The 27,681-nt window shown below is 30.5% G+C and overlaps 3 protein-coding genes across 9 annotated transcripts; all 3 read left to right on the forward strand.

The window, feature by feature from the left end:
• The first annotated feature begins 77 nt into the window (after positions 1-77).
• Positions 78-4,012, forward strand: LOC107411530 (protein DOUBLE-STRAND BREAK FORMATION). 7 transcript variants are annotated; one of them, XR_003054815.3, is made up of 6 exons: positions 78-763; positions 860-1,067; positions 1,525-1,668; positions 2,382-2,523; positions 3,282-3,530; positions 3,632-4,012. XR_003054815.3 is itself a non-coding variant. In XM_025070635.3 (6 exons), the coding sequence occupies exons 1-5, from the start codon at positions 705-707 to the stop codon at positions 3,440-3,442; spliced, it is 714 nt and encodes a 237-aa protein (XP_024926403.2). In that variant the 5' UTR covers positions 78-704; the 3' UTR covers positions 3,443-3,481; positions 3,596-4,012. The 7 variants fall into 7 exon arrangements, 4 of the variants coding, with proteins under 4 accessions (XP_024926403.2, XP_048324370.2, XP_024926404.2 ...); XR_003054814.3 differs by having other exon boundaries at positions 3,666-4,012; XR_007239188.2 differs by having other exon boundaries at positions 1,597-1,668; positions 3,666-4,012.
• A 5,295-nt stretch (positions 4,013-9,307) lies between these two features.
• On the forward strand, positions 9,308-10,051 carry LOC107411547 (LOB domain-containing protein 12). The gene is made up of 2 exons (XM_016019153.4): positions 9,308-9,522; positions 9,686-10,051. The coding sequence occupies exons 1-2, from the start codon at positions 9,367-9,369 to the stop codon at positions 10,049-10,051; spliced, it is 522 nt and encodes a 173-aa protein (XP_015874639.2). The 5' UTR covers positions 9,308-9,366.
• Positions 10,052-23,661: 13,610 nt separating this feature from the next.
• LOC107411546 (protein CHLOROPLAST IMPORT APPARATUS 2) lies at positions 23,662-25,684 on the forward strand. The gene is made up of 3 exons (XM_016019152.4): positions 23,662-24,255; positions 24,835-24,984; positions 25,075-25,684. Exons 1-3 carry the CDS (start codon positions 23,683-23,685, stop codon positions 25,099-25,101), a joined length of 750 nt encoding a protein of 249 aa, XP_015874638.2. The 5' UTR covers positions 23,662-23,682; the 3' UTR covers positions 25,102-25,684.
• Positions 25,685-27,681: the final 1,997 nt, after the last annotated feature.

Here is a 27,681-nt window from a genome sequence, read left to right on the forward strand (position 1 = left end):
TTTGCTTTTCTCAATTTCTTTTTGCTAATTGCATTTCGTTTTGTTTTGTTTTATTTTGTTTTGTTTTTTTTTTTAAAAAATTTTAGGATGTTATAATTTAAATTCTTAAGTTTTAAAAATGCATCGAATTGAGCTTTTTATTTTTAATGTGGTGCATAATAATTTAATTATTAGCAAATTTTCAATATTTCAGTATGCTTCATAAATTGTTAAGGTGCAAAACATCCAATTTACTTTATATACCATAACCAGCAAGTGTATTGGTAGTTTAATTCAATGCATATCAAACGAAAAATAAAGAGCTTAATGTAATGAATTTTAGTAATAAAAAAAAATAGTTAAGTTTTTTAAGTCGATAATTTAGATTGAAACGTTCTAAAATTAGAGGATATTAAAATAGGATTTTTTTTTTCTCTATTTTTTTGATTAATGCTATTTTCCTCCAACCACAATTGTTGTAATAAATTAACATGGATTATTTTATTATGATAATTCTTTATAAAAAAAGGTATTAAGGAATGTGTTAATTCTGTTTCAATTTTTAGAATTACCGATAATATTGACATGGATTAAATGTTGTTAAAATAAAATAATAAAACAATATTGATTGTTATCTATTACTCTTTTTTTTTAATTTTTAATTTTTATGCCCATTTTATCTATTTAAACCCAAACTTTGCCGCGAGCCACTAATTCCCGCCCACATGTCAAACACAGTTGCTCAGCAAATTTCCCTCTTCCGCTCCTACATTCTCAACAGAAGGTTCACTTCATCTTCTCCAATTTTCGATCCAACTCTCTCTCTCTCTCTCTCTCTCTCCCCTTCGCTTTTCTACTGTGATTAACAAAATCTTTGCAGATTGGACGCTGCGACGCTGAGATTTCTCGATTCAATTTTGGTTTCCAAAGACGTGAAATCGTCAATAGAAGTCCGTTCGAGCTTGCGAGAGTTTATGAGATCTGAATCTCTCTCAGTTTTACGTGAAATCGCAGAGAAAGCTGTGGATCAGAAGCTTCTTGTTGTCGAATTTCTCATCCGAGCTTTTGCTCTTATAGGAGATGTTGAGGTCCATATTCTAATATCCCTTAGCTTTCCTATCTCTCTCTCTCTCTCTCTCTATATATATATATATATATATATTATTTATTTTTCATAGTGATTGCTATCTCCATAATCCGTATAAGTTAAGAAAGAGTGTGAATAGAATTAATTGCTAGTTGTTACGTTGTTAGCTAATTGTGGCATACTGATTTGGCTGGTTCGTTTAGATTTTGAAGCTGCAAAGAAAACAAATGAATAATTTTTGCTTGAAATTTCTAGTGATAGATCGCTCATATCATGTCTGGTTGATCCAGCCTTTTGGATCACCTACAGTCTATCCAGATTTGTAATCGATGATGCTATGAAAGTATTTAGTTAAGCAATCTGTTGCTATGATTGTCGATGTTGTTCTGTTAGTTTAGGATAGACAAAAGGTTTGAAATAATGCCATGTAATATTGCTGATTTAACATATGGTTTCAGAGTTGCTTGGCTTTGAAATATGAAGGCTTGCTTTTGCGGGAACTCAAGTCCACTAGTTACCAATGGCTACAGGTTTCATATATGGAATGGTTGAACTTCGCTGAGCAGTCTCTAGATAATGGTTTCCATTCCATTGCTGGAAAGGTGAGCTGTTGTGTGTAAAAGAATAAAACTTGGAAGTGTATATTGTTGCAGTTGCAGGATTTTTTTTTTTTTTTTTTTTTAATTTTAATTTTAATTTTATTTAATTTTTTTTTTTTTTTTTGGGGTAAACTTGTTGCAGTTGTTAATATGGTGATTGTTGGAAAAACGGCAATGAGGAGATGCATGAATTTTGAGATTTGATATATTTAACAGCTGTCTATTTATGGAATTCCTTAATTATGTTTCTATAGTAATTACTATAAATTCAAATTTATCAACTAGTCTGAAGCAATGAAGTAAATTGGAAGGAGCCATACAAGAAGTGGTTGTTTAGGTTCAGCTTTAGGGTAACAGAAAAATTTGCAACTTAAAATCTGCATTCTGATTTGACTTTATTAAGAAAAGATATCAAGATATTGGGCTGATTTGTGTTTGTGCGGATAAGCAATTAATGGAGCTGTCCATCTTAATCTTAAATTGAATGTAAATTCTTATGCATTTGCAACTGTCTTTGCATTTTTCCTTATGCACTGGCCTTCCTTTGCCATGGCATTTGTTTGATTCTCTCTAAATCAGTTGTACTTAAGTATGGTGGCTTTGCGGCCATTTACCTATTTATCTATTTTTTTGCCTCAAGTCATCTAGTTTTAGATCACAGTGATGTTCACTGGTATTATTTCTTCCACCTTAGTCTACATTTTTGGCTTTTGTAGGGATGTGAAAAAGCACTGTTATGCCTGCAGAGGAATTCTATGGCAGATCCCAAGACATCTGAGTTCTTCGAAAATTTACAAGCTATTGAAAAGATAAAGAGACTCAAGGACTGTGCCATAAAATCAGCTGCTTCAAACTCTGGTATGCCTTAGTAAATGTGTATATTTGACAAGTTATTCACATGGAGGTTTAATCTACTGCCCTAAAGTTGTTGGTTAAGAGGCTTCTTATTGTTATAATTATTTCAGGTTGTATATTATTAGTCTGTTGTACAAACTTATTCCATCTTCAACTTAAACTGAATGTTATGTAGGCCTATTCTTTCAAGCTTCTGTCAAAAAGTAAATAGGTTTATGGGGGGACAGAAATGAAGCCTCTTTATATATTTATATATAAGTAAAATTTCGTAAGGACAGAGTTAGCTCAGTTCCTTAATCTCTTGAAACAAATGTAGGATTCATGTTAATTATTTAATTCTGCAATTTCTACGAGACACTCCTACTATTTTATATGTTACATAGTTACTCTTCTTGATAATATATATCACAGGATGACTTGGATTATGGAATATGGTGTTAATAAAGTTTTGCTTGTTGCTTTATTTTCCTTGGCAACTCCTTTGGTATCTTAATCTTGTGTTAATCATTGGATTGGTGAATATATTCCTCCTTGAAAGATAAAGAAACTAACATAAATAAAAGATTTATGCTAAGTAATAGTAATTATGGAAGCTTTTTATCATTGCATTGCGTTGTGTGAATTTATACAGATGTGAGGTTATCAGTAAACAAATTGTTAAACATTACAAGTTACACAATATAATCAGATATAGCACATCTACATTAGCTTATTGTTAACTGATACTTAGGAAGGTGACTTATTTTAGCACTCCTTAACAGTTCAGGCGCAAACCACGGAGTACTTGAAAAGTAAACGGATGGATGGAAAAAATGGACCTTGTTCTGTTAGCAAAGGGACACAACCTATAGCAAGCACGTTATTCCGGAATGGGATCAAGAAGAGGAATCTCCGAAAATTGCATGAAGTCCAAAGCATGTAGGATTGACCGATGAACCATACCCCAGTCAAATTTGAGGAGGTCATCGTCTTCCTTTGTCCATTGAGTCTATTAAATAAGCTCTGAGCAGGTCATCTTCTTCCTTTGCCCTTGGAGTCTACTAAATAAGCTTTGTGCGACTTGTATACATTGCAGGCTTGCTTATGATGCAAGTGTTGAACTTCATTGCAGGCTTTGTGAACCTTTGCGTATTTGTTTAATGCAGATTAACACCATGAGGGACACTTTTGACACATCGCACCTGCCTCTAGGCGTGCCAGAGACAAAATCGTTCGCTATAATTGGTTTGTCCTCTCCCATTACGAGATTATGTAAATGAAACAATTTTTAGCTCGTTAACAAGCAGTGATCCTGTGTCTCTGTCCGTTTGAAATTCATAGCTTTTGGCCTATGCAAGTAAGAATTTTTTCTTTTCCAAGCATGTCCAGAGCCTGCTCAATTATTGGGTTCAACTCCAAGCACTTTAATGTACATTTTTGTAAGAAACTTTCTTTTTAAGTTTGTAGCTTTCTTAAATAAAGGTTCTTCAATAGTTTATTTTGAAACCAATAATTTCCAATAATGATTTTCTTTTAAAATTCACTTATATATAATTTACGCTATACGTTTACATTTTTGTTGTTACATAATATTTTGAAAACTTATTTAATATACCCAATTTATCATATGAAGTGTAAAGTTTTTTAGAGTTCTATAATTGCTCCAACACCCCTCAAATCTCATAATATTAGTAAAATGTTATCTAAACTATAAGGTCTATTACTATTGAAAAATAATTTCCTCCAAGTATAAATTCCAAGTTTACTTTTATTTATATATGTACATATGATATATTTCTTGTATTAATTGTTAGGTTCAGAAAAAGTATGGTCCACGTACAACCTTATTCATCCCCTTGATCAAACTAAGCTAACTGATAAAGAATTCACCCGAAATTAAAAAAAGAAAAAAGGAAAAAAAAAGAAAATGCAAACTGGTAAAGAACATATTGGATGACAATATTATATTGATTACTCTCGTTCAAAGAAGTGTGCTGCAAGAGATAATATTTTAAGAAACCAAGAACTGTTACTTTGAAAAAAAGATATTAGAAAGTCAAATTAATTAGAGTACTCAAGAAAGTCCAGTAACAAAACTATCACAGGTTTGGTCCAATGAACACTTCCAATAAGTTCAGATTTTGACCTTGATTAAAGTCCAATCTTCCTTAAGGTGTAATTAAAAAACAAAGTAAATACCGTTTCTTGAACAACTATCTAAATTCGAATTGTCTCATTCTAGAAAAATGAAAAAATAAATTAAGGTGTTAAAGTAAGAATTATTTTCCGCATAGTTTAATTACATTTTTTGTTTGTTTTGTAATTTTCATTTTATTTTAATGGGAATATATTATTAAATTTAAGAAGAATATATAATCATAAATAATATGAACTTATCATCAACAAATTAAATCTTTTGCGGAAAAATGATTAATTATTAGATGTCGTTTACATGTTGATGTTGGGATCATGATCCCTTCGGGATAACTGAGAATCTTTGAGTGAAAGTGCAGCTTTGCAACAAAAAAGATTAGCATGGTCCCTCATGTGCAAGCCCCTCTAGCTTTAACCCAAAGTTTTCTTTGGCATTGAGTTGATTATGAGAACCTGGCGACATTTTGAATAGAAATCCTAGCATTGGAAATCCAAAACCCTCCGTTCAAGCAATTGAATTTCAGGTCAGTAACCATTTGAATTACCTAGAGAGAGGTTGCCGTTGTCAAAAATTGCTTCTAGATTTATCTTTCTTCACCATTTTTAGATTTGAAAATATATATATATAAATATACATTAAAAAAAAAAAAACAACCATGCACATCTCAAGAATCGAATCTTCCATATCACCAAGCGCATTTAATGTTATTTGCATCGGACCTTGCATGTTTTGTTTTTCTCTAAGACGGTGAAAGATGTCTGTTTTTTCTTCTATTTTATTCATTATTTAAAAAACAAAAACAAAAGAAAAAGTAAAAACTGTAAAACATAAGTTTACTAAGTTTCTCATCACCGTCAAGAGCGTAAAAGATATATATATATATATATATATATTTCTCCCTAGAGTGTTAGGGGTTTGAAACTTAGCAAAAACTGAAACTCAAACCACGCGTTTTATGAGGTAATATGCACTAAAAGAAATTCAGTAGCTGTGGCCCCCATTATATCAATAGATTATGAGATAAGAGTTTAAGAGAAAACATAGACTTGGTTTCCAAGACAAAATCCCAAATTTTAAAAAAGAAAAAGAAAATGAAGACAGAGAAAAAGATAATTATGTTATGACAACTAGGGAAATAGAGCTGTATCTCTCGGAACAGAAGATTAGAAGCTTGGAATCATGTGGAAAGCAATAAATGCTATAGAGAGAGTGGGAAATAGGTTCTTGGGGTTCCACAAACTGTTTTTTAGTTTTAGTTTCAATCTCTCTCGAAGTGGGTTTTTCGTTTTTTTAATCCTTAAGCTTTTGCTTCATGTCGGATTCCTTAAGTGGTTCACATTAATTTCTTCATTGGTATTGTAATAATATAATGTACATATGTGATAAGGGTTTTTAGAGTTGAAATAAAGTCCAATATTCGGTGGATGATTTGCTGCTGCCATATGCAAGAATCCAGATGTATTATAACACTTCTCTGTTATATTTGAAAAGTTTATTTTTCATTGTTTTTATTTATAGTTTCAAGTTTATTAATTTATGTAGAGTGAGGATAAATTTAGTTCTTTTCTTATTTATTACCTCTAAAATGTTATTGTTGTATATTTTATTTACTTACCATGCATGTAGGGTATATATTATTTTGATATAAACGTTAGCCTATTTAAAACATTTTAAATGATAAATATCGATTGCTTTATATATATATATATATATATATATAAAATATAAAAATTAATATTATTTAAATTTAAATAGTATAAATATATATTCAATTTTAAAATTATTTTATAATAATAATAATAATATATACAACTGTTATTCATGTATATTAATTAATAATATATTTTATTATTTGTTTCCGATAAATTAACTTTTTAAAAATAGTCTTATTTTTTAAAAAATTTACAATATTTAATAGATTTTTTAAAAGTAGATATTCATCTAAACAGTGCTTAGGCCATATTAATTTGATATTCATTCTAAACATTAATATGAGAAAACAATTTCTTCAAATTACTGTTCATATCACTTATCTGGTATATGTTTATTTTCACAATGTTGGAAATGCTCTTATACATATATTATTTACATACCATGTTTGCTTCCTCTTTCCTTTTTCTTTTTTTTGAAAAAAAAATTATTGTGCATACTACATTTTTAATAATGATAATATATACATATTTTTGCAAGAATATACATATATATATAATATATGCACAGTGGTTTTTTATTAGGTCTATTTGATAATATATTAAACTTATATCAAATTTTTTTAGATCTGTTTAATTTGGTTGAACCTATGTCTAAAATTAAATTTGAAGGGTTGATCAAATAGATCTATATTTGAAGGGATGATTTAATAGGTCTTTAGTATAAATGCTAATTTTGGCAGTTCCAAGAAAAGAAAATGGCTAGTTTTGACTATCACGCAAAGCATTCAGCAAAGAATATTTATACCTAAAAATAGAAGAAGAAGAGGAAGAAAAGCTAACTAATTTGGACAAGACGCCATTTAATAGCATGACATGAAGTACTAGGTAAATGAAAGTTTTCACTCGTACTGTTTGTTAACTTGAAGCATGAAGAAAACGTGAAGGTTGGCAAGGAGCGCAAGGAAGCGTAGCTGATTTTGCTAAGAATGGTGTTCAAATTCAAAATGAAAAATTCAATGCCGTGGATAGTGAAAAGTGAGATATTCAGATTCCATACTTTAAGAAATTTTCCAAATTAAGTTTGTTTCTTGTGAAAAAAATTAAGTTTGATTTTGTACGTATAAAATGATGCCAATCACATGATGCGGCAGCCTGATAGTTATTAAAAGTTAATAGAAATTCAACTTTACACAAAAGTAAATAGAACTTATCATAATTTTTTTAAAATTCTTTTTAATTCATTGGTGATTTGGATCTAATCTCAAGTATGAGCATTGTTATTAGGTTGTTCCTGTAGGGTTAAGAGGATGATAACAATAACAATAATAATAATAATAAAATAAAATACTTCAAGAGGATGTTCCTAATTCATAACTATAAATGCACATCATGTCGCCAAACTTTTGAATAATATTTGAACATGCTTTCTTTCTCTTTTTTATTTTTATTTTTATTTTTCTAATTTTTTCTTACGGTGAGAGTGGAGAGATTTATTTTTTCCCTTTTTCTTTTTTGATATTGAAATATGAGGATATAATTTGGGATTATTATTTGCGAAAATAGTGAATTTACCTCGAACTCATGCTATTTTCAAATAAAAAAATTATAAATTTTACTACTGGGTTGTTACTTACATATAAAATGCTATCTTACTAATTGATTATCCGAGTAAATACAGATTCCGAATGAAAATCAATTCTAATAGATTTAAAAATAAGACTGGTCATACAAGGACGGACAAAAATATTATTAAAAATGGAGTATATGTATGTATATACATGCACACATAAAAAATTCTTTGGTTGGTGGAAACTCTATAGTCTTTCATGGATCACACAAATGTTATTGCCCTGAAACATCGAAGTTGGCATTTCTAGATGTTTTTCTGCTAAGTCTTTTTCTTCAAAATTGAATTATTAAACGCGTAGATATTGGTGCGCCAGTGTACTGTTCAAAGTTACACTACTGTAGATTTTGGTGTCTGTGTATAAGAGAGAGAGAGAGAGAGAGATGTATGTTTCAATGTGAATGTCCGCAAACAAACATTCATATTGTTGAGTCTTCTTTCGGAGTCTTGGTCCGGATTAGGGTTTCACATCCATTATATTTCATTGTTTTACTGAAACCCTAACCCAATTTACTGTCTCCACCATTAATTCCCTTTGTCATTAAATTATACAAAGACACATTAATTTCATTCATCTTCAAGTTCATCAATAATTAATGGACATATACACTTTTAATTTCCTTCTTTTATGATCATACCCGTTACACATCACAGTAGAATAATATGCACATACACATATGCACATACGTATATTATATTACATATTTTTTGAAAAGAACTTATTTTATATATATACACCTATATATATAATATGTGATAAAGGAGTCAAACGAGAACGTGGGGAAACTACAACTGCATGGAATGACAACCTATCACACGCACGCCTAAGCGGTGGTCAACCTCAACCCTCCCTCACCATTGATTTTTCAGTAAGACATACATGTATCTAATTGATCTATTTATGAATGCACTGTCTTCATTACCAAAGAAACTAAACGAAAAATGAACGCACTTTCTTGTTAAATGACCAAATTGTCCTTCAATTATGACATTCAATCTTATAATTTCTATGGCCACACAGCGATCTCTACTGCTTATTTTCAACTACCTATAGATGTACTTTGCCTTCGACTCTTGGGGAATATTTTGTCACTCGTCTCTCTGTCACCCTATATTCGTAAGTTTACTATTGACAATGTGAAACCCATTATTTTAAATTATTACCAAAAAGAGAAACGATTATTTTAAACAGTCAAGCATGTGGTGCCATTCTATCTAGGGTAGCGCCTCCTTTAACTATTATAAATATGCAATATTTTCTCCTCATTCTCCTATTCTCTAAGCTTCATTTGTTTTATAGTTTCCCCCTCATCTTTTTTCTTCTTCTTCTTCTTCTTCTTCTTCTTCTTCCTCCTCCGTATACTTCACCAATAAATCTTTTTTACTATTTTTTTGGTTATTTGTTTTGGGTTAATATAGTATTAAACCAAAAAATGGGAGGTTCATCGCCATGTGCTTCTTGCAAGTTGTTGAGACGCCGCTGCGCCAAAGACTGCATCTTTGCCCCTTATTTTCCTTCGGATGATCCTCGTAAGTTTGCCATTGTTCACAAGGTCTTCGGCGCTAGCAATGTCAGCAAAATGTTGCAGGTTTCTCATCTATAATCCTCAATATATCTTCTTCTCTAACACAGAAACTCATATATATGTATATATATGAATTCCAATAGAGCAGTTTTGTAATATATAATAGCTTCTTATGCCTGTAATTTTTTTTTTTTTTTTGGGTTGATTGATTTGCTATGGTGTTCAGGAGCTTCCATTACATCAAAGAGCAGATGCAGTAAGCAGTTTGGTTTACGAAGCAAATGCAAGAGTGAGAGACCCAGTTTATGGATGTGTTGGGGCTATATCTTATCTTCAGAATCAAGTTTCGCAGCTACAAATGCAGCTCGCGGTGGCTCAGGAGGAGATACTTTGCGTCCAGATGCAACAAGAGCCTGCTGATGCTTTGCCGATGACCAACCAGATTGCCGATCATCATCAAGACGACAAATCCTTTCTTCTGTCAAATAATAATACTACTAGTAATTTCACTAGCATTCCTCAATATCTTAATTTTGCTTCTTCTAGCAATGTAATCCAAGATCCTCATAAAAGAGAGTCTCTTTGGACTTGATTTCCTCTCTCATCTTTATTATTATTATTTTTTTTTGTTGAATGAAAGTGTTCAGGTCGTTTTTATGTTTCTTAATTAATTTTTTTTTTCTCTCTTCTTCTAGCATATGTTCCGTTTTCTTGTCCACATGTAAAAACCGAGCAAGCGTGTGTGTGTGATGAGAGAGATAAATGGGGATCCATTACTTAAGGAGCAGAGAAAAATGAAGCCAGGTCGAATAAAGTTGTATATGAGCAAAAAAAGATCTGGATTTACGGGTCAAACCCCAGCATGTGGGAGATGGAGTAAAACGGGGTTTTGAAAAGCTTCTCTTTCTTCGTATAAACGTCATACACACACACACACACACACATATATATACGTGTTCCGAAATATGTAGGTTTATTTACATGTTCCAAATCATGCTGTGGGGTATTAGGCAAGCACAATTACACATAATGTGGTGCATTTCATATAATTGTAAGGACCAACATAGTCTACAAGTGTAGGAAAATATTAGACATAATACATATTAAACCTACTTTTTAACCACTTAAACTTTTGAAATTATTATATTTAATATGTGTATCTTTCATTGTAATACAGTGTCCACCTAACATTTTTGTATATATATATATATATTATATGTGTATGTGTGGTAATTAATCTACGTTCTACTAACTCTCTCTGACCACTTGCCATATTCATTTTCTTACTAACTTTCACCGTTTATCAGGTCTCTGTCTCCAATGTTTTGACTGCAGAAACCTAAAAGTTGATCAGTTAACGAAGTAGATGAGCCCAGATCAACCGTATAATGTATATAAAATTATTTATTCATTGTAGGGAACAGACATGTTTGGCTCCTAAGAGCATAGGGTTTAGCCTTTTTTTAGCTTAGAAAAATCTTTGTCGATCTGTGAAATTTGAGTGATTATATTTTGATATATTTCATAATTATTAATTTGCTTCTTAATTCATAGTAATTAATATTAGTTTATAGCATGTTCACGTGAGGTGATTAGGGAGTACAACTAAGTTAACTAGAAATAATTAAAAAAGTTCTTAATTCTGGATGAAGGTAATCAATGGAGGCCAAGTCCTTCCATTTTCTTCCTTTTTATTTAAACTGAATGTAGGGTGAAGAATGGAGATACATGCGTTGTTTTGTTTTTTTCTATTCTTTTATGTGGTTACAATAATTGCTACTCTAAGGGAATGAGAAATATGTTGTGGATATGAGGGCTTTTATCACCTAATAAGGGTGTGAGTGATTTATCACCAGACTAACGTCACTTAACACTATATATATATATATATATATATATGGTTAAAAATAATTTTTATGACATCTAATATTCATAAACAAAATATATTATAAAAAGAAAAATTTGATTAGTTAGCTACTAATCAATAAAATATTCCTCATTACTGAGTTCTGGATTATATATATGCACTTACAACTACATGAATATACGCATATTGGTAGATTTATCCTTGACAAGTTTACCAACTTTTACCAAAAGGGGAGAGTTATTCCTTGCCCTTACTGGGGTGACTTTATTCAATCAGTTATCTCTTTGCATGAGAATGATATGATTTGTGCTATCTTTACGGCTTTGGAGATTGAGATGGTAGTGAGGATTTTTCATCTAATTAAGGCTCCCGAACTTGATGACATGCCAGCTTTATTCTCTCAAAAGTTTTGGAATATTGTTGGACCTCACATACTGTAATTCAAAATGCTTTTCATTTGGGTTGGCTTCCAAAAGCTCTCACCAAAGCCTTTATGATGCTCATTCCAAAAGTCAAGCAAATTTCATCCTTCAATCATATCCGTCCAATGAGTTTGTTCAATAAGGTATATAAGCTTTATTATGAGACTTTGGCTCAAAGACTCAGACCTTCTCTGGATAAGCTTGTTTTACCTAACCAATCTGCCTTCATTCCAAGAAGATGGATTGGTGAAAATTTGGTTTTGGTTAATGAGATTTGGAATACAGTGAAGAAGAAAAAAAAGGGGAAATGACCTTGTTGGTGTTAAGATTGATATGCAAAAGGCTTATGATTATGTTAATTGGGAGGTGTTAACTGGGATTTTATTATAGTATGGTTTTTTAGCTAAAGTTGTAACAACCCATACAAAATACCCCTGTTATATAGGTCTGACCAGGTTTGATCAAGTGGACTATATATGGATCCTAGGTTGACTTTTTCAATAGACAATATTTTTGATTTGACTGAGATATCATTGTGTAGAGGTCATCAATATGAGTTCATAGACTCTCGACAATTCAAATTCTGAGTTACGGATAAAAAATTAACCATTAGTTTTATATTTGTGTTCAAACTAGTCCCAAATTTTTGTATGTTAGTGGCCCAAGACTTTATATAAGTCTTGGAAGCTTGTCAAACAGGAAACAAATCCTAAAATACCAGTTCTTTCTCCCAAACCTTGAGAAATTCCTTCCCAGATCCGTGGGTCCGAACTGGATCGTTTTGAATCCTTTTACCGTCCAACTGGGTCACCACTATTTTTGCCAATTCTGGCCACTTACTACCTACATGCACCACACCAGGGGAGAGCCCACATGGCGGCGAGCTAGGCCATGAAATTTTAGGGCGAATGGTTGTCGGACGCACCTAAATCGGGCTGATGAAGTCCACGGCTGCCAGCGAGGTGGGTCACCAGATTTTTGTGTTTTCCGGCCATTCTAGGCCCACCTATACATCCCTCCTCCCATTTTTGGACCTCTGAACTCATTTTCGTGTTTTTTTTTGCCCAGATTCTTCATCGTTTGAGAGATACGACAACGGGGAGTTCAACCGAGATTTTCACCAAGTTTTCCAATCACGGGGGGAACTTTTGGACCGATGTGAGCACACCATTGTGTTTCTTATCTCCTGAGATTTCCATATATATGATGTTTGTGAATTTTGGATGTCATTTGATAATTTTTTCATTTTTTGGCCAATTAATAAAATATCGAATAAATTGGGATCGTGTTTGGACAAAATTGGTCAAATTTGTTAAAATTGGGATTGGATTAGTGAAATTAGATATTATTAGAACCCATTAGAATGTTTAATTTTGAAAGATTAGCCTTCGGGTGAAAAGCCCCAATTTTGGATATCAGGCCATAAGGGTATGCACTATAATTGCACCATTCAGTATCTAATTTATATAATTTTTTTTAGTGGTATAAATCATTTTAAGACATTTGGTTCATACAAGTGTCTTTGGTTTAGTTATTGGAGCTTGAGAAATATTCTATTATATTACAGGCACTCAATTTGAGCCTGGAGACAATCCTACAGGGGAGTAGGAGTGAGCATCTATAGTACAGTGAATGATTATATCATTTTAAAATGTTTTGGGTATATAGTATAATATATATTTAGTTTGAATATTTTACGTACATACCATTTGATTGAGATATTTGTTTTTGCATATATAAACATCTGCTTTTACATATATGTGTTATTATTTTATGTGACTTTTGACAATATTTTAAATGGTTTCCAATTCTAATGAGTTCATAAATGAACTTGTGGTATTTAAATGTTTTGGTATTTGAATTGAGGTTTTAAATCATTTTGGAAAATAACTTATTTGAGAAAGCAGATTGAAAATTTATATGATTTTAACCATACTCAAATATTTTATATGCTTAAAATTGATTTATGGTGAATATATTTCACTGTAGTATTTTTTATTTTAGCATGAAATGATGATTTAAAAATTTAAAAATATTTAAATAAACAGTTGATTTTGAATATTAAATTATGATTTACGATACAGTGTTATTTGGAAAAGTATATATGATCTTATAAGATTGTTTTAAGGACACTGTATTGTATATTATTTATTTGATGTACCATATAGTATCAGTGTCTCGAATCAGTATTATATTATAGCACGTATGGTTAGTCATGGTACTTGCGGTTGGGTTTATCCCATAGGTAATTATTGCCACAGACCGTGAGGTTGGAGTCATCCCACAGGTTTATTATTGCCACGGTACCATGAAGTTGGATTCATCTCATAGGTTTATTATTGCCACAGGCTGTGAGGTTGTGTACGTCCAAACAATTTATTATTTCCATGATATCTTTCATATATTGAGGGTCGTAAAGTGGGTCCCACGGTTTATAGTTTGGTATATCTTATGGTACGTTGTATGTGTTTTGAGTATATTGTTGGTTTCAAATATGGTGGTTATTACTACACTTTTATTATTATTTCGTGAAATTGTGTTTATAATATTTTATGCTTAATATTTATATCTTGATTAAGATATTTTGTAATATTATATTGATTGTTCACTTTATATATTTTGAGCATCGATTTTATGATATTAAATTAGGGTACAAGTTTGGATTTTATGAAATGATTTTTAAATGGATAACTTTTCAAACGAGTGGAACGAGAGGTCTTGAGAGAAGGTTTTACGAAAATAAATTATTTTTTTCTATTATACTATGTCACTCACTGAGATTTTTTTATCTCATATTTTATTTGTTTTAAATTCATTCCCCTAGGTCTAGGGAGTTAGTAGCAGTCTACCTCGTGCACCGCTTGTCACTTCGTCCTTTCCACATCAGTAGCATTATATATGTTTCTTTATCCATCTTTATCTTTCTGAACTTAGTTATTATTTATTTGTACTTCTAAACTTTACAAATATTCTTAGAGTGCTTTGATCTAAATATTGGACTCAGTAGGATTATATTATATATGTGTGTTATTATGGTCTGTAGTACGATAGGCTTGTTGTAAACCATGGTTGTGAACTTTTGTGCTGTTGTGATTATATAAATATATATATATATATATATATATATATTGAGGTACTATTGCTAATGCATAATATTCGTTGTCCACATTTTAAGTGGGATTCCATTTGATATCTTTTAGAGATTGTTCAATGGGACTTCACTATATATATACTGAGGTACTATTGCTAATGCATAATATTCGTAGTCCACATTTTAAGTGGGGTTCCATTTGATATCCTTTAGGAATTGTTTAATGGGACTTCATTAGGTGGGACCATCCGGGAGATCCTATGAGGGATCTAGGGGCGGATCCTGTCAAAAGTGGTGAATCTGTGCAACCACTACTTTTCGATGGAATCTCTTTCTATCCTGCTCAAGATAATGTTTGTGGTGAGGTGAATATGGGGAGATGGATATCATTCTCTCAGAATTACTCTCATGAATGTTGCATAAACTAGATTTGCAAGGAAGGATATGTGTAATTAAAATTGGAACTTCTATCCTGCAATATTGCATCTATTTCTTCATGAGGACATTATGATCTTCTATTAGGCTGACATAGACATTTCTTTAGAATGTGGAGAAATGTCTCTTCTAGTATTGCAAATAGACAGGATAGATGGTTAACAAGGAGAAGTTTGGAGTTTTCTTTTCAATGTTGTTAGTGGCCTCAAAGCTGATATTAAGCATATTTTGAATATGAAAGAAAAAAAGCTAAGGATGACATGAAGTATCAGGATTGGTCTTGAGTAGGAATAAGTCAGTGGCTTATGATGATTTGAGGAAGCGGTTGAAGACTAAACTAGAAAGTTGGAGAGCAAGACTTCTTTCCTTCACTAGGAGAAGCATGTTGGTTAAACCTGTGATTTCAGCATTCCAATTTCTTCTATGTCTTCCTTTAAATTCCCTATTGGGTGGTGTAGGTCTATGGAGAAGTCCACTAAAAGGTTTTCGTGGATCGGGAATTTTACAAAGGAGATGTATTTTACTTCCATTTCTTAGGATAAAGTTTGCCAACCAAAAGCATGTGGCTGCCTTGGTTTGAGATTGATTTAGAGGTGAGCAAAGTGTTATTGTGTAAGCTTGGTTGGTTTTTAGCAATTGATGTTTCAAAACCCTAGGTAAAGGCCATTAAAACAAAGTACTTTCGTGCTTCTACTTTCATGAAATGTGTGAAGAAGAAATCCTGCTTAATTCATTGGAGTGGAGTTCTGAGTATTAAAATGTCACTTGCTAAAGGTCCTTGTTACAAAGTGGGAACAAGAGAGTCCATTAACATTTGGGAGGACATTGGATCCCCAATTATCCTAACTATCATCCTATTGCTAATCTTGGTGATCCTTCAAATTGGGATGGTATGGTTGATTCCTTGCTGAACTTGGATGGAAGTTGGAAAAAGGAGTTGGTATTTAATCTTTTCGACCCTTCATTAGCTGGGGCTATCAAAGGTATGATTTAGCTCATCAAGGATTGTAAGGATAAAGCCATTTGGCTTGGGAGTAATTTTGGTTTCTTTTTTGTCAAATCAATTTCTAAGTTTTTTAATTCTATGATCTCGGATGTGTCTTATTATTGGAAGGATAAAGCCATTTGGCTTGGGAGTAATTCTAGTTTCTTTTTTTTCAAATCAATTTTTAAGCGTTTTAATTCTATGATCTTGGATGTGTCTTATTGTTGGAAGTTCATTTGAAATAGCTCTGTTCATGAAAAGTTGAAGGTTCATCTTTGGAGAATTCTAAATAAAAGCCTCCCTGTTAATTCTAATCTTATTGAGCATCAAATCTCCATAGATAGAGCTATCATTCTTTACCAATAATGTCCTCAATTTAGCCACTGCATCTGTCACTCTTTGTTGATATTGTTCTCAATTAGCCACCCACTCAGTATGTGATTTTTTTGTTTTTTTTAAAAGCTTCCTAGGAGGTTATCCATCCTAGGATTGCTTTTACTTGAGCAAACTTAACTTTGGAGTTCTTTCAAACTTTGAAGCCATCGGCTCTGAAAAAGTCTTAATGTTATGAAAGTGACTATTATTATATTTGAATCATCCTCTGATCTACACCCAGACGATATAAGATTGAATATCAGGTAGTTTGCCAGTACTTTTGCATCCGCCCACACTGATCGTTACATCTCTGCCGTGAAGGACACTCCATCAAGATAGAGAATTATTAGTTTTGCTTTGTACCCACGAAAACAAAAAGTTTGTGAGATAAATACCAAGGAGCACCCTAACTAGAGAGAGTTAGGTTTTTTCAAAGAGCACCATGCTTCTAGGAGAACATAATTAAAGAGACTCAAGTCTCATAACCCCATCATTCTCTTCCTTTCAATTTGGCCAAAACTCCTTTTTTCATCTCGCCCATTCTTAATAATCTAAAACCACTAAATCCACTGCTCCACCAAAACTAATGCGTTTATGCTGTCGTTTATGCTGTCAATTCGTTACAAGCATATTTCAGAAGACGAATTATTGACATTGTGTAGGTTGGGATAGATTGGACAACAAAATTAATTAAAATCTCCTTTCTCGCATTTCTTAATAACTTCATCCTCCAACCATGCAATTTATTAAAAACCCAGTCTCTGAGGTTTAGTCAAATGATCCCTCTTAGATCTATCTCATTGTGAAGGAAGGCTTAAATATTTCTTTGAACCATTAATCACACAAACTTCCAAAAAAAAAAAAAAAAAAAAAAAAAAAACACACACACACACACACACATTTCATTCTTCACAGCAACATTAATATCATTACTAAAAAACACACTCAATTTTTGATAATTTATGCTTTTGCTCCATGCAGAACAATACTCTTTAAAACAATTCCTCAAGCCTTTGCAATCCTGATGTGATGCCTTTAGAAAGAATAAGCTATCATCTGTGAAAAGAAAGTCAGATATTGAAGGCGATGACCTGGATAATTTTATCCCACCCAAAATCCCATTATGTATTCTCTGGTTAATCATCATTGATAAAAATTTTACAACTAGAATGAATAAATATGGAGATAATGGAATTACATGTCATAAGCCTCACTCAAGAATAAAGGAAACTTACGGATCTATTAATCACAATATTGTACTATACAAATGAAATGCATTGCATAACCAAATTAAACCAATGAATATCAAAATCCATTACATGCTTTAAGAAATCTCATTCTACCTTATCATAGGCTTTAGGCATGTCTATTGTCAACGTTACCCCATTTTTTCCTTTTCAAATAATGGAATGCCTCTTGAAATGCATAGCACTTACTTTAGATTGAAATGCACTTCCAAAACATACCTTCACACTCCTCATATATATATATATATATATATTAGAAAGGAAAAAACAATCTTCTTTTTATATTTTTTATTTTTTCTTGAGGGGAAAAAAGCAATTTAATTGAAGTGCGAATTTTCAAACTAACCTCTTGTTTGGGGGTAAAACAGGAAATTAAGGGGTAAAACTTTGCAAATTTAAAAATAATAATAAAAAAAGGGTAGTTGCCGGCCACACAGTAAATCCATCTATGGCAGAGGGGGGATGCATAATGCATGGGGAGACACCAACACGTATTTTGTGGATGGCCTTTCTTGGAAGTCAAATTTGGATGGTTATTAATTTCAAATCTTTCTTAACATTCATTTTTTCATCATTTAAGGTGGTGTGTATCACTAATTTGTGCAACTTATGTCGATTTGGACCTATCTAATTACACTCGGTCGTTTACAATTGCGTATATACAAAGTCCTCACGATTTTGTTTCTTCCGCCCACTTTTTCCAAATCATCAAGACCCCAAAAAAAAAAAAAAAAAAAAAAAGGAGGAAAAAAAACCCAAAATATATAGAGTACTTTTTTATTTTTTGGATAAAAAAATATGGAGCACTAAGTTCAGTGAGCTCTGTTTATCCGTAATCCTAAAAAAAAGAAAAAAGAAAAAAAGATAATATATATATATATATATATTTTTTTTTTTTTGGGTGAAAATCTGAAAATGATTTTATCTATGTGTTCTTCTTGTCGTCCTTTGTTATAGTCTATTATTTTAGTTTAAAACAAAATACAAAAAGACAAAAAATAAAATAGAAACGAAAATTCTGGAAGATACTACGATTTTACTATGAAAATCTTACAATGAAGCACAATCATTATTTCCTTTCACAAAAAAGATAAAAAAAAAAAAAAAGTACAAGATTATTACCAAAGATATTACTAATAAGTTTGTACTTTTCACTAATGACGACTTTATTATTTCACCAAGTGGCTCAACATTTATTATTATTATTTTCTTTCTGAAATGTGCTTCATCATTTTTCCACGTCTCTCCGCCATACCTAGTTTGGCATATAACGAAAATGTCATGACATTTTAGAGGACATTGTCAAAATTTCTAAGAGGTTGATATCCATAAGGGAAGGTAAAGATTATCTCCCAATATTTTTTTATGAAAATGTCTTGTTAATATGTTATTAGAAAATATCAGAAAAAAATCGGAATATTGAAAAGTTTTTACGAAAATTTTGACTATTATCCATAAATATAGATTTTAACAACTAACAATTTGATTATAATTTTTAAATACATAAAAATTTTAATTAAACAAGAACAATATATGTCCTCTTATTAACGTTGCTATCTGTTTCTGTAACATGTAATAATTCGGTTAGAAATTAAAAGCACAATCAAAATTATTAATATTTAGCAAAAACAAAGATGAGGAATAGCATTTCTCAACCGTAAAATTTAAAGTAAGATAGTAGCTAGTGTTTGTTTGTTATATGTTGGAGTGTCTACTGTTATAGGCACCAAGTATTTCGATATGGTAATCAATTTGAGCCATTAACAACTTCTTTTTGTATATTGTTAATATATTAAGAATTATATTTGATAATTTTTTTATATTTTTGTATTATTTATCAAATGTACAATATTTTGATACTAAAAAGCATTATTTATTTTATATACAATAATTTTCAATATTTATAGACCATTTTATTTTTATTTTTATTATAATTAACATTTTATTTTATTTTATTATATTAAATAAAAATTAAAAATATCATACATAAAAATTTATATTTTAAATTAAATATTTATAATTTTATGTACATTTCTATCAACGTTGCATTTTCCAAAAATCACACCAATATTTTCATCATTGCTTTAGCATGTCTTTGTAATATATAATTGTATTTAGATAAAATAATTAAAATTTACAGAAATTAAAAACAAGATAAAGCTATAGTTGGCATAGATTTTGCGAAGCAGATTTTGGTTTTTGATGCTCAGAATCTACTTTTGAATATATATGCTTTTGTGGTTTGGCTTTTAGCATGTATTTCATTTCTGTAGTTTTGGATTTTCTCATAATGAAGTTTTACTAATGATGATTAAGATTAAATAACAAAAGAATTGAATTACGCAACACTTTTTTTTTTTTTTTCAAAAATTCGATACACATTTTTAACCCCTTTGGAAAAATAAATAAGAAGAAAATAAAAACGGAAATCAAAATATAATTTGCAGCGGCTATGAGTTTTTATTTTATTTTATTCTATGAATGCGGCTGACCCTTTTCATAAAGTAGGGCGTTTCACATGTGATGTTAGTCCAAACAGTGTGCTGGCGGCTGACAGTGCACTAAAGTCCTCCTTATATGATTTAGGTCTGATTTGCCTCATTCAAAATTCTTATTCCGTTTACCGATTAAAACTCTAAGGGATATTTGATATGAAAAATAGGTGTAAGGGTAGAAAAAACTATTTTATAATATTCATTATTATCATATTTGAAATATTTTAAATTTAAAAAATATTTATTTTATGAGAATATTTATTTTTTTATTTTAAAAAATTATTTTTTTAAAATTTAGAATTATTATTCATTATTTAAAAGATAAATTTCTTTGTCATATTTAAAATATATTTAAATTTTGATTGATTATTCTAAATTATAAATACATAAATAACTATAGAATTTGATATTTAATTAATCTTTATTGAATTTGATATTTTTGAAAAAAAATATTTATAAAAATTAAATGTTAAATCTAATTTAAAATAATAACTAAATATACCAATAAAATTTTCTTTTTAAAAAAAAAAAAAATTTTCTGTAAGCTAATATTTCTATTTTATCATAGATAATTGTTTTATAGATCAAAGTGACCTAAGATCAAATACAACAAATTTATAATAGTCGAAAAAAAGAAAAAAAGTAGATCTACAATTGGCCCATCAGATCCCAATCTTGATTTGCATTTTATGTTATCGTCCACCAAATCTTCTGATCTCTTTCTTCTCAGTGATGTTAAGCAACTGCAGCCTTCACACTACGAACATATGGAGCACCTTACTTTACTGTTCGTCTGCTCGCTATGTACAAAAAGGACAAGGGGCATCTCAAAAATTCAATGTACTTCTTCAACTGTGGGGCAGGCTAAACGTCTCTAACCCGTTGGATTTTCTTTAACATTATAATTTTAAATTAAGGGTAAATTCAATAATAGACCCTTTCCTCTTTTTTTATTTTTATTTTTTCAAAGGACTTCTCTTTTGGAAGGACTTGTTTGGAGGAGAATCCCGTACGTACTTTCGAATCAATTTAACACACTTTATTGTACTATTTATTACTGGAAATTTTTTTTTTTTAAAATTTGTAGCATTTCATTTTACAATAAATACTAAAGAAACCAATTTATGTTTATTAACTTTATTACTAAATAATATAGTAAATGACATTGATAATATTTGATTAATTGATTTATGTTATAATAGATTATTCCATTTTAAATTCATTCATTTTCAAAAAAACAATACTCATTTATATAAAATGTTTGTATTTATAATTTTAATATTAATAAATTGATAAATCATTTATATATTATTTGATTGATAGTTTAGATATTAATTCAATTAATATATTAAACAAAACGAGAAAAAATTATATTACAATGAAACATCAAGTTTAAATCTATATAGAATTTTATTCCACTAGACTTAGTTTTCTAGATTATGTTGGATGTCAATAATATTTTGATACTAAAAGACTGTCAATTATATATAATTTATGTTAAAAAAAAAAAGTAGTCTTTATATGTCAAAAGATTGTTCATGTCCATCATAACTTAGGTGACTACATCTAGTGGAGTGGTAGTGTATTTATATATGTATACATAATTTTTTTATACTATAGAAAAAAATGTGAATATCTATACAACTAAAAAAAATTATAAATTTAAATATATATGAATTTGCATTCTCTCCTCATTTAAGCTTTATCTAAGTCTTTGAACATCCATTAATACATAGCAAATTGGATGTCAATGGCTATAATTGATCCTCCATTTATTATTCTTTATTTTCATTTTGCATGTTATTTTTAAATTTTTTTTTCAATCCACATTCATCATTTCATTTATTTTTCCTTTTTTTTTTTTTTTAGTTAATCGTATATTAACTTTTAAAATTTGAGTTTCAAAAATATATTGTATTTTATGGACAGTTCGTTTATGCCAATATTTTTTTAATCTACGTATATGTAGAAAGTGCATTATATGGATACTTAGTACGGTACTTCATTGTTAGCCATTGGTGGTGGTGGCTAGCTTTGTAATTTCTTCCATTGGCGGTGGCTAGCTTTGTAATTTCAGTTCAAATATTTTATCTGAAGTTTTCTTAATAGTTATATAAATTCATTACAATTTATTTTCATTAATTTTTTATTCTAAACATTTTTAACTTTTATTTCTTCTGCAAATTTTTATTAATATATCATATATTTGCATCTTGTATTATTTATTTGTATTTTTATTTTTTTTAACTAAAAATGAAAACTTTAAAATTGTATAGTATTTTGAATAATATCAGTTATTTTTAAATAAGCTTATTTTTAGCTATTTCTGAAACTCTATATTTAAGAGTTAATAGGACTAAATTAAAAAAACTAAATGAAAACATGAATCTTGACTTTTTTATTTATTAATTACCAAATGTTACTAGATTAAGAAAGAAAGTTAAATGGAAAAAAGTAAACTAAAGGATGAAATATAACCATTGATATTTAATTTGTCCTATATCATTGGATCCTTAAAAGTTTAGGATAAAGAGAATAAAAAATTCCATCTTGAGCCAATCAAGGTCCTATATAAAGTTTTTATCAGGCTGATGATTTTACTATTAATATTTTGTTTTTGAACCGTTAATTTGTTTCAAAAGTTCATAATTAAAATTTTATTTATGGTTGATTTTTTTCAAATAAAATTTTAATTTGTAGAATTTTAATATGTTATTAAATTTATATCATATCATTTTTTTTAATTTTAAATCTTGATTATGAAATAATTTAAAAGCTTATAATAAAAGTCTTAATGATAAAACCATTACATTAACATAAGCTTAATTCTATATATATATATGAATGTCACTACAAAGATATTTAGTATTTGAAAAGAAAAAAAAATTGAAATATGTTCAGGTAAGCTTATACGTATAAGAATACAAGAGACAACAGTACATGAAGCTATACACTTTGGCTTTGTATATATTAACACAGAAAAATGAAAAACCAATCGAGTATTATTTTGTCTCACATTTGATCACGTGCTTCATTAATATACCCAACAATTGAATTAGAAAGACTTTTTTGGTCCCAAAATAATAACGTTGACAAGCAGTAATACTAATAATAATAAAGAAAAAGCATGTAATTGGGTCCCACTTCCCTCTTTATTAGCTGGAGCTTCCAACCAATTACAACAAAAAAGCCCATGAACCATCCAATAGGAAGAAGATAAGGTGCCATGTACGATAAAAGAGACCAAAGGAACATAAAATAAATAAATAAATAAAAATGAATATCCATTACACCTAATCTGGTTATATGATATCCAACTGCCATGCATACACAGCAAACAAAGAAAAGAGCAGAAAAGTAAAAAGAGATACAGAGACCAAAAGACACAAGATGGGCTTCAATTCATTCCTAAAAAGCCCAAAGAAGGAAGAACAACAAGTTCCAGATACTATTCTCACCAAATTCTCTCACTCCGAAGATGGTGAAGAGGTTGATATCATGGATGATTTGGAGAGAATTTTGGGCATAGAAGATGAAAAAATATTAAGGAACACCACCATGTATGGTGGTCAACTTAACTGGGACCTTATGGATTGGGAAGAATTTCCAATTAATGGAGAAGATCAAGAGGAGGAGGAAGAAGGAGAAGAGCGTAAAGTGGTGTTCGAGAGCGAAACCAAGTGCTTTTTCGAAGAACAAAGCTACTGTACAAAGGTTGTTAAGAGAGAGAATGTTGGTTTCTGGGATGATGATGAAGAAAAAAGGGTGTCACTGAATTTGAATTTGAACTATCAAGAGGTTTTGGATGCTTGGTCGGATCGTGGATCTCTCTGGGCTGACGATGGTTCTCTTTCCATGCCACCCAATAATGCCTATTATGTTAGTACTCAAAACTAAATTATACATGCTTTCTCTTCTTCAAGTTCTTCTATATATTTGTATATATTTGCTTCCTATTTCTGAAGAAAATTGAACAATCTTAACATGGTATAACTTGCACTTCTGAAGAAAATTGAAAATTAGGCGCCTTGTCGTTTCAAATAACATGAGAAATTAAAGAGAAGAATAACCCTCAAAATTGGTGCACTGATTTCTATATAGAAATTGAATATTGTCAATTGTTTTTTCTTTAATTGTGAGAGTTATTAATTAATTTTCTTTGCATGGCAAATTTTTAAGGCTTCGACCTATTTAATAGGCTATATATATATATATATATATATACAAATAGTCTTTTATCCAATATCCAGGATAAATTATTATGTCTAGGATCTTTCTATTACCAGTAATAGGTTGTTATCAGTAATAAGTTGTGTATTACTTGCTTCTCTATTATTGGTAATAGAATAATCTTGGATAAGAGAATTTATATATATATATATATACATATATTATATTGTCATTTTCCTTTTATTAAATGTAAATCCCAAAAGTTTAATTGAATTGAATATTGTGCAGATGGGAGAGGTGCCAGTGATGGAAGAAGAGAAGACAAGAAGGGAAGCAAGTGTTCTAAGGTACAAAGAGAAGCGTCAGACTAGGCTCTTCTCCAAGAAGATAAGGTACCAAGTCCGTAAGCTAAATGCAGATAAAAGACCTAGACTCAAGGTTAACACTACTTGTCCTCTTTCTCTTTCTTTTTTCAAAAAAATTTAAAATTTTTGGAAATTTATGAATCTACTTTTCGATTGGTCGCAGGGTCGATTTGTGAAAAGGGCTTCGTGAGGAAGATATATACTTTCAAAATCATCTAAGCAGAAATATCTTCAAAAATATCTTTCTCTCTTTGACTTTTTCTATTTATTTTTTCCTACTTGCATGTGCTCTATTTGTCTCCATGGAATTATCTCTAAGAGAAAAAGAACTCCAAAGAGATATACGATATATAGAATGAAAATATCTCTTTGTTTCATGAGAGTTATTCATATACTTTTCTGAGCCAGCATTTTTTTAATGAAAATTAAATGTGACTGATTGACTAAAGTTCCATCTTTCGCATAATTAGTCGGTCTTGACCTAAGAATTCCTTTATATTTACCCTTAGTGGCTGGGGATGGATCACATCAGAGGGCTTAGAATTCATCACCGACTAACGGTCAACACGATTAATTCCATGGGTTGCTATTCAATCATGCAAGGAGTACCAGAGGGTCCTATGTATGTGCTCAGTGGTCCTTATATATGCATATCATCAGCATTTATTTTTTCATTTATGGGCCGCTTTTATGTACAGTATCATTTTCTGTGTATATGCTGATACTGATCTAATGGAAAGTATGTATGTGGTGATCTAATTTTAGTATGCCAATGGACCAAACTTTGCTCATCACTCTGTCAACAAGTATTTTTTTAGCCAAATATATGTACTACTTAACAAATATACATTCAATAGGGTATGTGACTCGTTTAATAGTCGGCTACATAGGAATAAAATTCATAAAATTATGAATGACAATATGATTTCCGATCATCTCTCTCATAATTTGAATAAAATGATATGCATAACGTTAACACGCATACATAATTTCCCATTATCTCACCATTGTTTGTTTTCTTACCTATTCCACCATTCATAACATGTATACAGTATAGGAGTTAAATATATAAACGACTTTTTATTTTTATACTGCATGTATAAATGACATGTTATATATATATATATAGTGGGACATAGAAAAATGACAACTGCTCAATACATATATAAATAGACAATTGTACAATATGCATGGAAGAAATAGGATCATTAATTGCTGCATGTGGAGTGAACTGATTACAAGGTAATATTATATTCCTCAATGAAATATCAACTAATTAGAGCCAACATGCACATGTGTTTGTGGTCCATGTATTCCACATACACAAATTTAGGTAGTTTTAGTCATAAATATGGCCAAATTAACTTTTCCAAGTGAGGGGGCCAATTAATTAATCCCAACCATTAAGATTGACGCCTGATTTAGTTTATAGAATTAAGTATAAATTACTTTTGTTGGTTTCTCACTTTTGTCATATCCCCAAAATTGTTGGTTTGACAAAAGGCCGAAAGATATTTTTGTGAAGTCACTTTTCCTACTTCGACCTTTCTTTAGTTGTTTCTTTTCAAATTTATGTGGTCCTAGAAAATAATGGGACAGTCTTTAGTGGGCAATTATACAGTGAGGCCTTTAAACTTTTTGTTTGGCCCACAAGAAAATGATTGATGGTGATTTCAGAGCCTGGGTTGAGTAATTCTTGAAGCTTTCCAACTCAAGGCCATCGGGCTAATTATGTCCCATTCGCAACGTTCTCTGCCTCCACCATACGGTTATAATTGCACTTTATGTGAGCTCTCTGTAACACCCAAATTTTATGGAATCCAATACCCCCCTCTTGGAAGATTGTGAAAATCATGCAGCTGCATAATATTTATTCACGGTAAGGATTGGATTTCTTGCTTTCCAAACAGCCATCTTGATGAGAATCCACCTGTACCTGTATAATCGACAATCCACTAGAGTACTAATTATATACAGTTGAAGACTGGGTCAATTACTAGAGCACAAGCCAAGAGTTTTAAAGATAACCTGACTGGTTTCATACAAAAATTTATTAATTCTTAAAAGGGCATGTCAATACCAGAAGATTTAAAACCTGCTTTATGCATACAAGTAGTGGAGACTGAGATAGATCTGGGTAGCTATTTTGGTGTCTTTATTCGGACAGCAAAAAATGGATTCAATACTTTATGAACTCAATTGATATCACCAAGAGGTCATGAAATCATGTTAAGGCAGAAGCAAAGCTTGACAAAAGAGGCTTGTGTGCATAAACCTTCCATTTGGCTGAAAATGCACCTTTTTGCCATCGACTTTTTTGTAGTTTGATGATTAAGCATTTTCTCTTTATTTCAATCAAGGGCAACATACGGGAATCAATATTAAACCTATTTGGCATCCTACATGGCATATGAGAGTTGATTTGGAGCTTAAACTAGCTGAAGATTGGATAAAGACAGCTTAGTTATCAACTAGTCAATCAGTTTCCTAACTTAAGTTTGACTTTTTGTTTTAGAAAACTATTTTTTATTTTGGTTTTTATTTGTTTATTTGCTGGACAAATTAACTTAGAAAAAAGTTATAATTTTATTATTTTGTTTGTAAATTAATTAATTGCTAATTCATAATAAATGAACTAATTAATCCAAATTAGATTAAAAAAGGAGGTGGAATTCGGTCGCATTAAGGAAACCACTATGGTGGCTGGTTTTGACCTAATTATTTAGGGTTTTATTTTGTATTTTCAAACCTATTTAAGGGCTTATTTTTT

This window comes from Ziziphus jujuba, chromosome 10 (genome assembly GCF_031755915.1).
Source record: "Ziziphus jujuba cultivar Dongzao chromosome 10, ASM3175591v1".
NCBI classification, from domain to species: domain Eukaryota; kingdom Viridiplantae; phylum Streptophyta; class Magnoliopsida; order Rosales; family Rhamnaceae; genus Ziziphus; species Ziziphus jujuba.

Bases quoted from the DNA above. Each gene is read 5' to 3' on its own strand.
- LOC107411530 (XM_025070635.3), top strand. From the start codon at position 705: ATGTCAAACACAGTTGCTCAGCAAATTTCCCTCTTCCGCTCCTACATT. The intron at 764-859 runs GTTCACTTCATC...AAATCTTTGCAG, and splicing joins TCCTACATTCTCAACAGAAG to ATTGGACGCTGCGACGCTGA. The intron at 1,068-1,524 runs GTCCATATTCTA...ATATGGTTTCAG, and splicing joins CTCTTATAGGAGATGTTGAG to AGTTGCTTGGCTTTGAAATA.
- LOC107411547 (XM_016019153.4), top strand. From the start codon at position 9,367: ATGGGAGGTTCATCGCCATGTGCTTCTTGCAAGTTGTTGAGACGCCGC. The intron at 9,523-9,685 runs GTTTCTCATCTA...TATGGTGTTCAG, and splicing joins ATGTCAGCAAAATGTTGCAG to GAGCTTCCATTACATCAAAG.
- LOC107411546 (XM_016019152.4), top strand. From the start codon at position 23,683: ATGATATCCAACTGCCATGCATACACAGCAAACAAAGAAAAGAGCAGA. The intron at 24,256-24,834 runs GTTAGTACTCAA...AATATTGTGCAG, and splicing joins CACCCAATAATGCCTATTAT to ATGGGAGAGGTGCCAGTGAT. The intron at 24,985-25,074 runs GTTAACACTACT...GATTGGTCGCAG, and splicing joins ATAAAAGACCTAGACTCAAG to GGTCGATTTGTGAAAAGGGC.